Source organism: Podarcis liolepis (assembly GCF_965112155.1).
Source record: "Podarcis liolepis genome assembly, chromosome: W".
NCBI classification, from domain to species: domain Eukaryota; kingdom Metazoa; phylum Chordata; class Lepidosauria; order Squamata; family Lacertidae; genus Podarcis; species Podarcis liolepis.
The window spans coordinates 38,542,326-38,555,945 of record NC_139568.1 but is presented as its reverse complement, the minus strand read 5'-3'; the positions used below and the strand labels follow the sequence as shown (position 1 = coordinate 38,555,945).

Below are 13,620 nucleotides of genomic sequence, written 5' to 3'. Positions count from 1 at the left end.
AGGAGGTTTGGACTGGGTGTTCATCAGTATGCGGATGATACCCAGCTCTACCTCTCTTTCAAATCAGAACCAGTGAAGGCGGTGACGGTCCTGTGTGCGTGTCTGGAAGCAGTTGGAGGATGGATGGCGGCTAACAGATTGAGATTGAATCCTGACAAGACAGAAGTACTGTTTCTGGGGGACAGGAGGTGGGCAGGTGTGGAGGATTCCCTGGTCCTGAATGGGGTAACTGTGCCCCTGAAGGACCAGGTGCGCAGCCTGGGAGTCATTTTGGACTCACAGCTGTCCATGGAGGCACAGGTTAAATCTGTGTCCAGGGCAGCTGTCTACCAACTCCATCTGGTACGTAGACTGAGACCCTATCTGCCTGCGGACTGCCTCGCCAGAGTGGTGCATGCTCTGGTTATCTCCCGCTTGGACTACTGCAATGCGCTCTACGTGGGGCTACCTTTGAAGGTGACCTGGAAACTACAACTAATCCAGAATGCAGCAGGCAGACTGGTGACTGGGGGCGGCCGCAGAGACCACATAACACCGGTCTTGAAAGACCTACATTGGCTCCCAGTACGTTTCCGAGCACAATTCAAAGTGTTGGTGCTGACCTTTAAAGCCCTAAACGGCCTCTGTCCAGTATACCTGAAGGAGCGTCTTCACCTCCATCGTTCTACCCGGACACTGAGGTCCAGCACCGAGGGCCTTCTGGCGGTTCCCTCACTGCGAGAAGCCAAGTTACAGGGAACCAGGCAGAGGGCCTTCTCGGTAGTGGCACCCTCCCTGTGGAACACCCTCCCACCAGATGTCAAAGAGAACAACTACCAGACTTTTAGAAGACATCTGAAGGCAGCCCTTTTTAGGGAAGCTTTTAATGTTTGATGTAGCACAGTATTTTAATATTCTTTTCGAAGCCGCCCAGAGTGGCTGGGGAAACCCAGCCAGATGGGCGGGGTATAAATAATAAATTATATTATTATTATTATTATTATTATAATCCTGTGTGAATTTTCCGTTCGTCCAATCATCATGTCGAGATGGTTTCCATATATCATCACTTTCATAAATAAAAGCACTCTTTCCATCATCAGTCTTGCAGATCTGTCGCCCTTCCTTGTACCATTTTAGACGTACTCAAAACATTTCCATTTAGGCAAGCCTACCCAGCTGTACAATTTTATTATGTACATTTGTTCTTTTTTAAAAAATGTTGATTTTTATCTCTTTTATTGCTTTATTATTTTACTATTTTTAAAGTCTGATTTTTTTGCTATTTTGTATGAATGTTTTATTACACTCTATGTATATATTTTTAATTAAGCAGTATATAATACATGTTAAATAAAAAAACAGAAAATATGCAGGCACTGTTTTTCTTTGGACAGAAATGCAGTGGTAGCTCGGGTTACATACGCTTCAGCTTACATACGCTTCAGGTTACAGACTCCGCTAACCCAGAAATAGTGCTTCAGGTTAAGAACTTTGCTTCAGGATAAGAACAGAAATTGTGCTCCGGCAGCGCAACAGCAGCAGGAGGCCCCATTAGCTAAAGTGGTGCTTCAGGTTAAGAACAGTTTCAGGTTAAGAAAGGACCTCCGGAACGAATTAAGTACGTAACCAGAGGTAGCACTGTAAAATGCTGGAGAATACTAAGCCTTCTAAGTTGCTATGTATTGGGTCACACAAGGACACAAAAGATGCAAGAGGAGGGGGGAAAGTGACAACTCTAAATGGTTAAGGACTCCTTTTTTTGTGTCATTTTCCTTTAAAAATAAATTTCAGAGTGCACATCTGGGGTGTATCTATAGGAGGCAGTGATGTTAAAAGAGGATTGGATAAATTCATGGAAGGGCAATGTGATGGGATGATTAGCTGCTTGTGCGTAAAATCGTGGTCCCTCAGAGTTTGTGCAACTCCACAAACCTCTGTGTGTGACAGAGCTCCTCAGACATGTCTGCCCTAGTCACTTGCAGATTCCGACAGTGGTTGTTTTCGGAAGCGCTTCCAGCATAGGAGCTCCTTAACGGAAACACGTCTCCTGGACTCACGACGTGACAGCTTCCGCCGAGGAAAGGGTCTCCCTATGGGAGCTTCTGACACCTCCCCACTGTTCTCGCTGGACGTGTCCCGGACCCCTCCCTCTTGCTCGCTTTCCCTCAGAGATCCTTCCCCTTCCCTGCTAGTTCCTGCTTTAGCTGCTGCGTCTCTCTCCGCATTCATGAGACCTTCCTCCAGAGACCCATCTCTCCCCCTGCTGGTCCCTGCTTTCGCTGCTGAGTCCCTCCCAGCCTCCAGGAGCCCTCTCCCCACCTGTTCCTCCGATGGCAGTTCCCTGACATCCACCTCCCCTCCAGGACCCCCTTCACCCCCGCCCATTCCCTCTCCTCTGGGCGGTGAGGAGGTAAAACCCCGAAAAGAATCCTCTTCATCTTCAGACGTCTCGAACATTTCCCTCCATCGGTCCCCGTTCCGGCTCGCTGAATCCTCCTCCTCCTCGGAATCTGTGAACCCCTCCAACTCTTCTTCTTCGTCGGTGGTGGCAAAGTATTCCCTCCGGAACCTCGCCACTGGCTGAGGTTTACGTGGGAACCTCTGATGAAATGTTTCTATTAAAACCTCATCATTAACATCCTCTGCCATGACCCAGGTGTTTTCCGACTCCGGTTCCCCTTCCCACGTTACCAAATACTCTACTTGATGGTAGCTGTGTTCCCTTTCCTCCATTGCTGGTCCCCGAGTGACCCTCCCTTCTCTGTCCCCTTTATACGGTGACAGCAACGACCTGTGGAAAACTGGATGCAGCTTCATGTGGTTCGGTAACCGGAGTCTGAAAGCCACTGGGTTGACCTGTTGCGTGACTTCAAATGGGCCCAGTCTTTTCAAACCCCCTTTGAATGGTAACCCTTGGGTAGACAGCCACACCTGGTCCCCCACCCTAATGGTTTCACCTTCTCTTCTGTTTTTGTCTGCCTGCCTCTTATATTCTTCCTTGGCCCTGTCTAAGTTAAGTTGGAGCTGACGATGGATCGCTTCCATTTCTTCTACGAACTGTTCGGCAGCTGGAACGCTCCAGTTCTCCCCTTCCCCCCCTGGGAAAGCTCGGGGATGACACCCGTAATTAGCCAAAAAGGGGCTCATTCCCGTGGACACGTTCTCCGCATTGTTGTAGGCAAATTCTGCCAACGCCAGCTTCTCCACCCAATCATTCTCTCTGTCATTCACATAACACCTCAAATATTGCTGGAGGATGCCATTGGCTCTTTCCGCCTGCCCGTTGGTTTCAGGATGCCGGGCAGTCGAAAAATTGACCTCTACATGCAGTAAGCTCATGAGCTTCCTCCAGAACCTGGAAGTAAATTGTTTCCCTCGGTCTGAAACCACCCTCAAGGGGGCGCCATGCAACCTAAACACATTTTCTACAAACAATTTAGCGGTTTCTTCTGCCGTGACAGCATGTGAGCAGGCTATAAAGTGGGCCATTTTGGTTAACAGGTCTACCACAACCATGATGGCTGTTTTCCCTCTGGACCTTGGCAGATCAGTCATGAAATCTATTGCGACTGCTTCCCATGGTCTTTCCGGTGTGGGTAGTGGTTCTAATAACCCTGCCGGTGCCCGCCTCTCCCCCTTGGCTCGCTGGCATTGGTCACACCCTCTCACATACTCCCGCACATCTTCCCTGACCTTGGGCCACCAAAATTCCCTGGTGACCAGCCACATGGCTTTGTGTTGCCCAAAATGCCCTGCTGTGGGGCTATCGTGCAGTTGCTTGAGTACCTTCTCCCTCAAATCACCTTCAGGTATATATAACGCTCCCTTGTAATACAACGCCCCGTTTCTCTCCTCAAAACCCCCAGGTTTGTCTCCCTCCCTCCTGAGACCCCTGAGTTTGTCCTGGGCGTATTCATCATGCACCGTTCCCTCTACCAGTTCCCTTTGCCCCACCAATGCCGCCCCACACACCCAGCGGTCCTCTGGAATGACATGTCTTTCTTCGGGCGCTCCCTCCCCCTCCAAATATTCAGGTTTGCGTGAGAGAGCGTCCGCCCTAACGTTCTCTGGGCCTGGCACGTAACAAATCTCAAAGTTAAATTTGGAGAACTCCTGGGCCCATCTCAACTGCCGTTGGTTGAGCACTCGCGCCGTTCTCCAATACTCTAGGTTCTTATGGTCAGTGCACACTTCCACCTTATGTTGTGCACCAATCAGCAGGTGCCTCCATCTCCGGAAAGCCTCATGAATAGCCAGAAGTTCTCGGTCGTACACCGTGTAGTTCCTCTCGGATTTGTTCAGCTTTCGCGAAAAAAAGGCACACGGTCTCCACTCTGACTCCTCCTTCCCCGGCTGCAGAAGAAGCACCACCCCTATGGCTCTGTCTGATGCGTCTGTTTCGACTCTCAGCTTCTTTTGTAAATCCACATGCAGAAGTTGTCCTTCAGAGGCGAAGGCCCTTTTCAGTTCCTCAAACGCTCGCTCTGCCTCCTCAGTCCAAACAAATTTCTTCTTACTGCTGAGACAGTCCGTAATGGGCGCCGTCAGGTGTGCAAAGTTTCGGATGAACTTACGATAAAAGTTCCCAAACCCTAGGAACCTCTGCACATCCTTCTTGGTTTTGGGTGTTTTCCATTCCAGCACTGCCTGGACCTTGCCGGGATCCATAGCCAATCCCTTGTCTGACAGGCGGTACCCCAGGAATTCCACCTCCTTGGTATGAAACTGACACTTCTCCAGTTTCACCCACAGCCTGTTGGCTTGCAGCCTGCTCAACACTTCTCTGACGTCTCTCACATGCTGCTCCTCATTCTCAGAATACACCAACACGTCATCTAGGAAGGCCACACAATTCTTGTAAAGCAAAGGCCCCAGTACGTGGTTCATAAACGATTGAAAGCACGCCGAGCCTGCTTGTAAGCCAAAAGGCATAACGAGATAGTCAAATGCCCCCAAAGGGGTGAACATGGTGGTTTTCCATTCATCCCCTTTCCTTATACGTATCAGGTTGTACGCCCCCCTTAGGTCCAGCTTTGTAAAAATCTTTCCCTTCCGCACCCTGGTCAAAATGTCGTCAATCCTGGGCATAGGGAAAGCCACGGGTTCTGACACTGCATTTAACCCCCTGAAGTCACACACCAGTCTCGGCTTGTCCGTGTGTTTTTTATCCACAAAAAACACTGGGCTACCTCCCACGGCTTTGGACTCTCTGATGAAGCCTCTCTTCAGGTTCTTGTCAATGAACTCTCTTAGCTCCTGCATTTCTCTGTCTGACATGGCATACAGCTTGCCTACAGGAAGCTGTGCTCCAGGGAGTAAATTGATTTGACAGTCAAAGGGCCTATGCGGGGGCAGTTGGTCAGCTTCCTTCTCGCTGAACACGTCGCTGAGATCTGCCTATTGTGGTGGTACCTTCACCTTCTCCATTACTTCCGTCCCTGCTAGGGTGGCTTGGGCTCCTGCTGAACCCTTTTCCCCTTTGCAGTGTTCTAAGCAATGTGCTGAACCAAAGGAAACCACTCTCTGATGCCAGCCCACCAGCGGATCATGTAACGCTAGCCAGCTCATCCCCAAAATAATAGGAGCTCCTCCCAAGGTGGCCACATTAAACGCTATCAGTTCTGTGTGCCTTGCCACCCTCATTATCATTGGGACGGTCTGCAAGCTGACTTCTCCTCCCAACAACTCCCTGCCATCGATCGTGGTCACCTGCAGGGGGTTGCTTAAAGGGATCGTCTGTATCTGGTGTTCAGCAGCAAACTCTTTGCTCATAAAATTGCAGGAGCTGCCTGAGTCCAACAGCGCCTTTATCTTTAGGGGGTGTCCATTTTGCAGCTCTAGCGACACTTCAATCACTAGAGCAGGTTGAGGAGCTTCTGGCATGGGCACTTTCACTGCTGTTCGGCCTGGCTGCTGTGCCCCGACTGTGGCAACAAGGCGTTGGCTTTTACCTGCTCCGGTTTTCCCTCCTCTCTTCCCTCAACAGCTCCCACCATCCCTTGCCATTCCTTCCTCTGGGGGCAGACTCTGGCAAAGTGACCTGGCTGTTGGCAGAGATAGCATTTCCGGGCGGCTTTTCCCTCCTTCTTTCCCCCCTCACTGGGCTTTGAAACTGCGCGCGCGCGCGCTGTTCCGATTTCCATCGGCTCTGCCGGCGGGAAAGTTGTCTCTGGAATGTCTGGAATGCGGCACTCTTTCCAACGTTCCCCCTTCCCTTCCCGCCTCTCCAAAGCTCTCGCCTCCTGGCGCGCTCCTATGGTCAGCGCTGATTTGGTCAGCTGATCCATAGAATCCGCCCTGGGACCCCGGGAGAGTTCGTCTTTCACAGCCGAAGCTAAGCCTTCTTCAAATAGCATTTGAATGGGTGCCGCCGATAAGTCCCACCCCAATCTGTGAACCAGCATGGTGAACTCAGTCCAGTACTCACGGACAGATCGGCTTCCCTGCTTGCAAGCCATTAGCTGTCTGCGCACCACTCCCTCCTCAATATCACTGGAGAACATGAGATCCATTGCACGAAAGAACTTCATGGTGTCCTTTAGCACGTCATTGTGCGTTGCCATCAGGGGTCGAACCCAGTCCCTAGCCCCCCTCTCAAGGTGCCCAATCACGAAAGCCACTCGCGATTCCTCATCAGGGAATTCATCAAACTGCACATTGAGAGCATATTGCATCTCTGTCCTAAAGGCATGGTAGTCCTTGGGGTCCCCCCCAAACTTCTGCACCAATCCTGGTACCTTTCTGTTGAACTGGGTGGCTCTCCCCTTCTTGTCTGCATCCTGAGCCCTTCTCTCCTCAAGCCTCGCCGTCTGCAGCGCCAGTTGGATTTCCAACGCTCGGTACCTTTCTTCCAAGCTTGGACCCGCTCCAACTCCTGCCTCCCCGGTTCCGGCTGGGTCGCTCATGATGCCTTCTCCTGCACAGGCAGCTTACAAAGACTGTCGGAATGCTGTGATGGGATGATTAGCTGCTTGTGCGTAAAATCGTGGTCCCTCAGAGTTTGTGCAACTCCACAAACCTCTGTGTGTGACAGAGCTCCTCAGACATGTCTGCCCTAGTCACTTGCAGATTCCGACAGTGGTTGTTTTCGGAAGCGCTTCCAGCATAGGAGCTCCTTAACGGAAACACGTCTCCTGGACTCACGACGTGACAGCTTCCGCCGAGGAAAGGGTCTCCCTATGGGAGCTTCTGACACCTCCCCACTGTTCTCGCTGGACGTGTCCCGGACCCCTCCCTCTTGCTCGCTTTCCCTCAGAGATCCTTCCCCTTCCCTGCTAGTTCCTGCTTTAGCTGCTGCGTCTCTCTCCGCATTCATGAGACCTTCCTCCAGAGACCCATCTCTCCCCCTGCTGGTCCCTGCTTTCGCTGCTGAGTCCCTCCCAGCCTCCAGGAGCCCTCTCCCCACCTGTTCCTCCGATGGCAGTTCCCTGACAGGCAATCAATGGCTTCTTGCCATGATGGCTAGGCTATGCTCTGTTTCCATTGTCAGAGGCAGTAATCCTTCTGAATGCTAGTTTCTTGAAACCATAGGAGGGGAAGGTGCTCGTATGCTCTCTGGTTTTGCTCTCTGGTTTTCCACAGGCATCTGGGTGGCCCCCATGGGAACAGGATGCTGGACCAGATGGGTCATTGGAGTAGTCCAGCAGGCTCTTTTTAGTCCTACTTGGAATAGACCCTTTGAAATTACAGTGGTGCCCCGCAAGAAGAATGCCTCGCAAGACAAAAAACTCGCTAGACAAAAGGTTTTTCCGTTCGCGATTTGCCTCGCAAGACGAATTTCCCCTATGGGCTTGCTTCGCAAGACAAAAACGTCTCGCGCCTTTTTTTTCTTTGACTAAAAACAAAGACATGTTTTGTTTATAAAGTTAATTTATTTTCCCTTAAATTTTTGAACTGCTCTTTACAGTATGTGTGACTTTAAAGAGCAGTTAATAAACTGTTGTTGTACCAAATTTGGCTTTGTTTGGACTTTTTTTGACCATAGGAACGCATTAATTGATTTTCAATGCATTCCTATGGGATTTCGTGCTTCGCAAGACGAAAAATTCGCTAGACAACAAAAATTGCGGAACGAATTAATTTCGTCTTGCGGGGCACCACTGTACTGTGAATGAGTAACATAGGCCCCATAATTTTAATGTGTGCACTTTGAATAAAACTTAGTTGGTGTTATGTACTGAGTTGAATAGGATTCAAAATGCAGCAGTCTGATTGGTCCGCAGGAGCCACCCAATCCAGCTCCAGGTGGAAGTGAATCCGCAACCTGATTGGCCTACAGGAGAATCCCAGAATTAGCCAATCACGTGCGACCCATTGTTTAAATAATGTATATAAAGCAGACAGTTTGGGGGAACTTCCATTCCTCCTCACCACTATGAGCTGAATAAAGAGCATGAAATCCACACTCGACTCCGAGTATATTTCAGTTGGATATGACCCTTGGGCTTTAAAAAGGGACTTTGATCTGAAAAGGTGGAAGACGACTGCCCTGCATTATTGCACTTAACTTTTTCTCAGTCTTCTTTATGCCCAGAGTGCAGAACTAGAACTAATGGCTAAATATTAGAGGGTACTTCACAGGGGCAGGAGCTTTTCAAAAGTGCACAGGACTGCCTCTGGAGGTGGGCAGGCTTTCCATTACAGTGGGTCTTTTACCCAGCTCTTTTTTCAGGGATGCTGTGGTTGCATCCTGCATTTTAGACCCTTTGCCCGGCAGGGGATTGGACTAGATGACCTCTGAAAGACCCAACTTCAATTACCGTATGCACTCCTAGTCTGGGCATGACTATATGGTTGATTTGTTTCAATGGGTATTTCCTAGGTATATTTTACAACCCTATGACTTTTTTTTTCTTTAAATCTCCAGAGATCTGGGAAAGAGAATCCTGTAGAAAGCAAGATCAAGAGGAACCGTGTGCTGGTCTGTGCTCCGTCCAACGCTGCTCTAGATCACCTCATGAAAATAATGATTGTTGAGTTCAAGGAAAAATGTCAGGACAAGGAAAAGCCTTTGGGTATGATGAGTTCTTGGCCAGTTCTCATCTGTGGAATTCATAGCTGGAGGGAGCAATTGGCTTGGTCATAACGGAAGAATAAGACATTATTCCGTGTTTAAGTTACTTAGACCCTCCCCCACCTGCCAGTATAGGTAGTGGGTGCTTTGCTTTTCCTAAGGCATTTGTCCTTGCAGAGAATCCATCTGAAATCCTTTGGGACAGGGTTGGATCTTGGTGGTGGACCATGTGTTTGGAATGCTGAAGGCATTCTCCCTGATGCCCTCTGTTTATCCTGTAGATTCCAAGCAAAGCCTTTCTTGTACATCCTTACACTTTTTAAAGGTTCTTTGGGATCCTTTTAGTGCTGCACTTACCTACTAAAAGCTTTGCTGCACTTATTTTTACTGGTTTTAGTGTTGTATTTTTATTTTGTTGTTTTGTCTTGTTTTCTGTAAGCTGCCCTAAGGGTGTCTGCAGCAAAAGAACCTTGACGAGGAACGAGTTTCATAGTTAACTGTGCACTGTGTGAATAAGTAATTTAGTTCCAGTGTTATGAGACAGAGGGAGAAACTTTTCTGTAGCCACTCTCTCCATGCCTTGCATAATTCTATAAACATCTGGCTTGTTGCCTCTTGCCTTTTCTCTAAACCAAAAAGTCCCAAATGTTACAACCTTTCCTTGTAGGGGAGTTGCTGTATCCCCTTGGTCATTTTGGTTGCCATTTTTTGAACTTTTCTAACTCTTATTGAGGATGTGCAAGATACAGATTTCAGGATTTGCTAAGCAGATCAAAAGTATTTATTTGCCAAATGTCTTTCTAGTTTAAAAAAGCTAGCTGTACTTCAGCAGGGCTCTAAGTGTCTGTTTCACACCCAGGAAACTGTGGTGACATCAACCTGGTGAGGCTGGGGGAAGAAAAATTGATCAGCAAGGACGTACAGAAATTCAGTCTGGATGCCCAGGCCAATCGCAGAATGAGTGAGTAGTTTGTAAAGGGTTCCTCCCTCACACCATTTGCTGTCTCCTAATTAGTCTGCTTAACAGTGGGGTTCAAAAGTTGGTTCTTCATAGCCCCCAGTCTCTGTTCTATCTGGGACAGACCTTTCCCAGATTGTGAGCAGGGATGAAATCCCGTAACACCATCCTATCCCTCCCATCCTATCTTGGTCTGCCGCCAAAGATGTTTATTTTATCAAATATATACTCTGGCTTTTACTCTGGCTTTATCTAAGCATAATTAAACAATAAAGCATCACACACAAAACAAAAAATATAACTGAAATCACTTCAGCTATAAAGTCGTCTTAAAAATCATTCCCAGCAGTTTTAAATCAGTTTCGTAATTGGGGTTTAACAGGAACCTCTGGGTTGTAATGTTAGTAGACCCATTGAAATCAATGGAGCTGACTGGCACTGGATATTGTTATAAAGGTTGGGTGTCACCCCCCACTCTGCTAAGCAGTAGCAAAATTCTAGGCGGTGTTCCAGGTGCTCACCCAGGATCTGTGTTCCTTTGAGAATCAAGGTGCGGCAGAGGCTTGTGTAGCTTTAAGAAATATGATTTATTCACATATTTACACCTGAGTTTAGATAAAGGGAGTCCAGATCTTACAGCATGGTCATCTCAAGAAGGGCTTGTTCCCTGTTCTCCCAGCCTGCCTGCTCAAGATGGAACTTTCTCTCTCCCCCTCCCTTTCTTCTTCCCAGCACACCTTGCTAAAGGCACTCTTTTCATGTTACCTCAAATACAGTCACCCAGGGAAGCCTTCTAAATCCCTGGTTACTGTTCACACCTTAGGACAGTGGGGAAGGACAGCTCTCTTGCATTGCCAATGGCCCTTAATGGCCCTGTATTGTTCATCATGCGAAAGGCGGGGCTGGATGAATCCCTAGCCGGAATTAAGATTGCTGGAAGAAATATCAACAACCTCAGATATGCAGATGACACAACCTTGATGGCAGAAAGTGAGGAGGAATTAAAAAACCTTTTAATGAGGGTGAAAGAGGAGAGCGCAAAATATGGTCTGAAGCTCAACATCAAAAAAACGAAGATCATGGCCACTGGTCCCATCACCTCCTGGCAGGTAGAAGGGGAAGAAATGGAGGCAGTGAGAGATTTTACTTTCTTGGGCTCCATGATCACTGCAGATGGTGACAGCAGCCACAAAATTAAAAGACGCTTGCTTCTTGGGAGAAAAGCAATGACAAACCTAGACAGCATCTTCAAAAGCAGAGATATTACCTTGCCAACAAAGGTCCGTATAGTTAAAGCTATGGTTTTCCCAGTAGTGATGTATGGAAGTGAGAGCTGGACCATAAAGAAGGCTGATCGCCGAAGAATTGATGCTTTTGAGTTATGGTGCTGGAGGAGACTCTTGAGAGTCCCATGGACTGCAAGAAGATCAAACCTATCCATTCTTAAGGAAATCAGCCCTGAGTGCTCACTGGAAGGACAGATCCTGAAGTTGAGACTCCAATACTTTGGCCACCGCATGAGAAGAGAAGACTCCCTGGAAAAGACCCTGATGTTGGGAAAGATGGAGGGCACAAGGAGAAGGGGACGACAGAGGACAAGATGGCTGGACAGTGTTCTTGAAGCTACGAACATGAGTTTGACCAAACTGCGGGAGGCAGTGGAAGACAGGAGTGCCTGGCGTGCTCTGGTCCATGGGGTCACGAAGAGTCGGACACGACTAAATGACTAAACAACAACAATTGTTTCTTAATGGCCATAGCTTGGCTAGGTCGTTTTGCATAGGCTAGCCCAGGAATTCCTCTGCAGCTTGTATATTCCCTTCATATCCCAAATAATCAAAACCTTACCATTTATTAATTTCTAGGGGTCCCCCCACCATATAACAATATAACAGTATAAACCCATAGTTTAATGAATGTCAGAAGCATTGAATTTCAGTGTGAGAATGGTAAGCAACCAAAGTTCCATTTTGAAAGTGGGATATAAATTTCTAAATTAAAAGCATTTGGTTGGATTCCTTAGGCCGAGCAGCCCTTGGGAAAGATCAAGACATCCACCAGCGGAAGAAAGAGATAGATCAACGACTGGATGCTCTTTCTTGCCAGTGTGCTATAGACGAAAGCCAAAGCAAAGAGAAGGTACTTGTTAGTTGCCATGTGTAATTTGACCAGGATTATTATATCCTACTCAGTCTGTCTGGTAGGCTGTGGTCTGAAACTGTAGTTCAGACATGCTCTTCAGTTAAAAGTGTGAAGGCTTGGAGGCACAGCGGATGGGCCGAAACCTGATGTGGGGTAGTGGGGAGACACATGTTTTACTTGCTCAAATGCTCAGTCTTCAGTTAAAGTGGGGATCAAGTAGCAGGGAGGCTGTTCAGAACTTTTTCTTTCTTTCCGTAAGCAGCCCTATATTGAGTCAGAAAATAGATCCATCTAGCTCAGGCTTCCTCAAGCTCGGCCCTCCAGATGTTTTGAGACTACAATTCCCATCATCCCTGACCACTGGTTCTGCTAGCTGGGGATCATGGGAGTTGTAGGCCAAAAACATCGGGAGTGCTGAGGTTCAGGAAGCCTGATCTAGCTCATTATTGTCAACATTGACAGGCAGCAACTCTCCAGGGTTTCAGGCAGCCCTACCTAGAGATACCATTGGGGATTGAATCTGGGACCTTTTGCATCCACTGAGCTATGCCCTTCCCCATGATTGGTTGAGTATTCATGTCAAAAACGAGTAAATTCCCACCCACCTCATCTTTCTTTCAGAAACAACAGTTAGAGCAGGAAACTCAGAGGCTTGCAGAAGAGAGCAAGAGGCTCACTGTTCAACTGAAGGAGGTATGAGTTTCATCACTAAGATGCTCTTAAAAACAACCTTGGTGAACTGCTTCATCTCATCATGCAAAAAAGTGCTTGTGTCTTGGATTAGCTCCAGCTAGGAAATCAGAATATCTCTCCTGTTAGTACAGATCACTGATTGTGCTGCTACTCTGTTGCACATCAGCCACGTGCCATTATCTCAGCCAAATCATAGACTAGGGTTGCCATAGGTCTAGGAAATCCTGGACATGTCATCTTTTGTTGGGCCAACATGCCCACCCGGGGGATTTTTACATTTTAAAGGAAATGTCTGGGTTGGGGGGGGGCTGGTTTGCTTGTTTGTTTGTGTTTGGCTTGGGCATGAGAGGCTTGGGCGCTGGTGGCTTTCTCCCACTTCCTCTTTCAGCTCTATGGACTGCATACAATTAATTTTTACCCACTTAGATTAATGAGCCTAATGGGCTTGTCATGTTCATTCACTGGATTGGATACAACCCTATGTGCTTTCCAAGCTGGGTTAGGGTAACTTTCCTCACCACCTCATGCCATAGAAGGTGAGGCTGTGGCTTGGTGGGCACCGAGAGAAATTCTAAGGGGCACTGTTGCATTCCTGAGCACCACATGGGTGAACACATACACCTTCATACGGACTCTAAGCAGGTATTTGGCTGTGTTTATCCTGAGTCATAGGAGCATTGGGAAGCTGCTTTATACTGAGTCAGGCCATTGATCTAACTTGGTCAGTATTGTTTGGCCTATCTGGAGATATTGGCGATTGAAGCTGACACCTCCTGCATGCAAAATGGGTACCCCTTCACAGAACTATGGCCTGTCATTTTAGCATCCAATC

General features: G+C 48.0%; 1 protein-coding gene across 1 annotated transcript in view; it reads left to right on the top strand.

The window, feature by feature from the left end:
- LOC310697764 (putative helicase senataxin) overlaps positions 1–13,620 on the top strand; it is a 302,418-nt gene that overhangs the window by 244,517 nt on the left and 44,281 nt on the right. The window contains exons 14-17 of the mRNA XM_083484422.1: positions 8,849–8,996; positions 9,855–9,956; positions 11,977–12,092; positions 12,717–12,788. Of these exons, the coding sequence (XP_083340548.1) occupies positions 8,849–8,996; positions 9,855–9,956; positions 11,977–12,092; positions 12,717–12,788 (438 nt within the window). The remainder of the gene's footprint in view (positions 1–8,848; positions 8,997–9,854; positions 9,957–11,976; positions 12,093–12,716; positions 12,789–13,620) is intronic.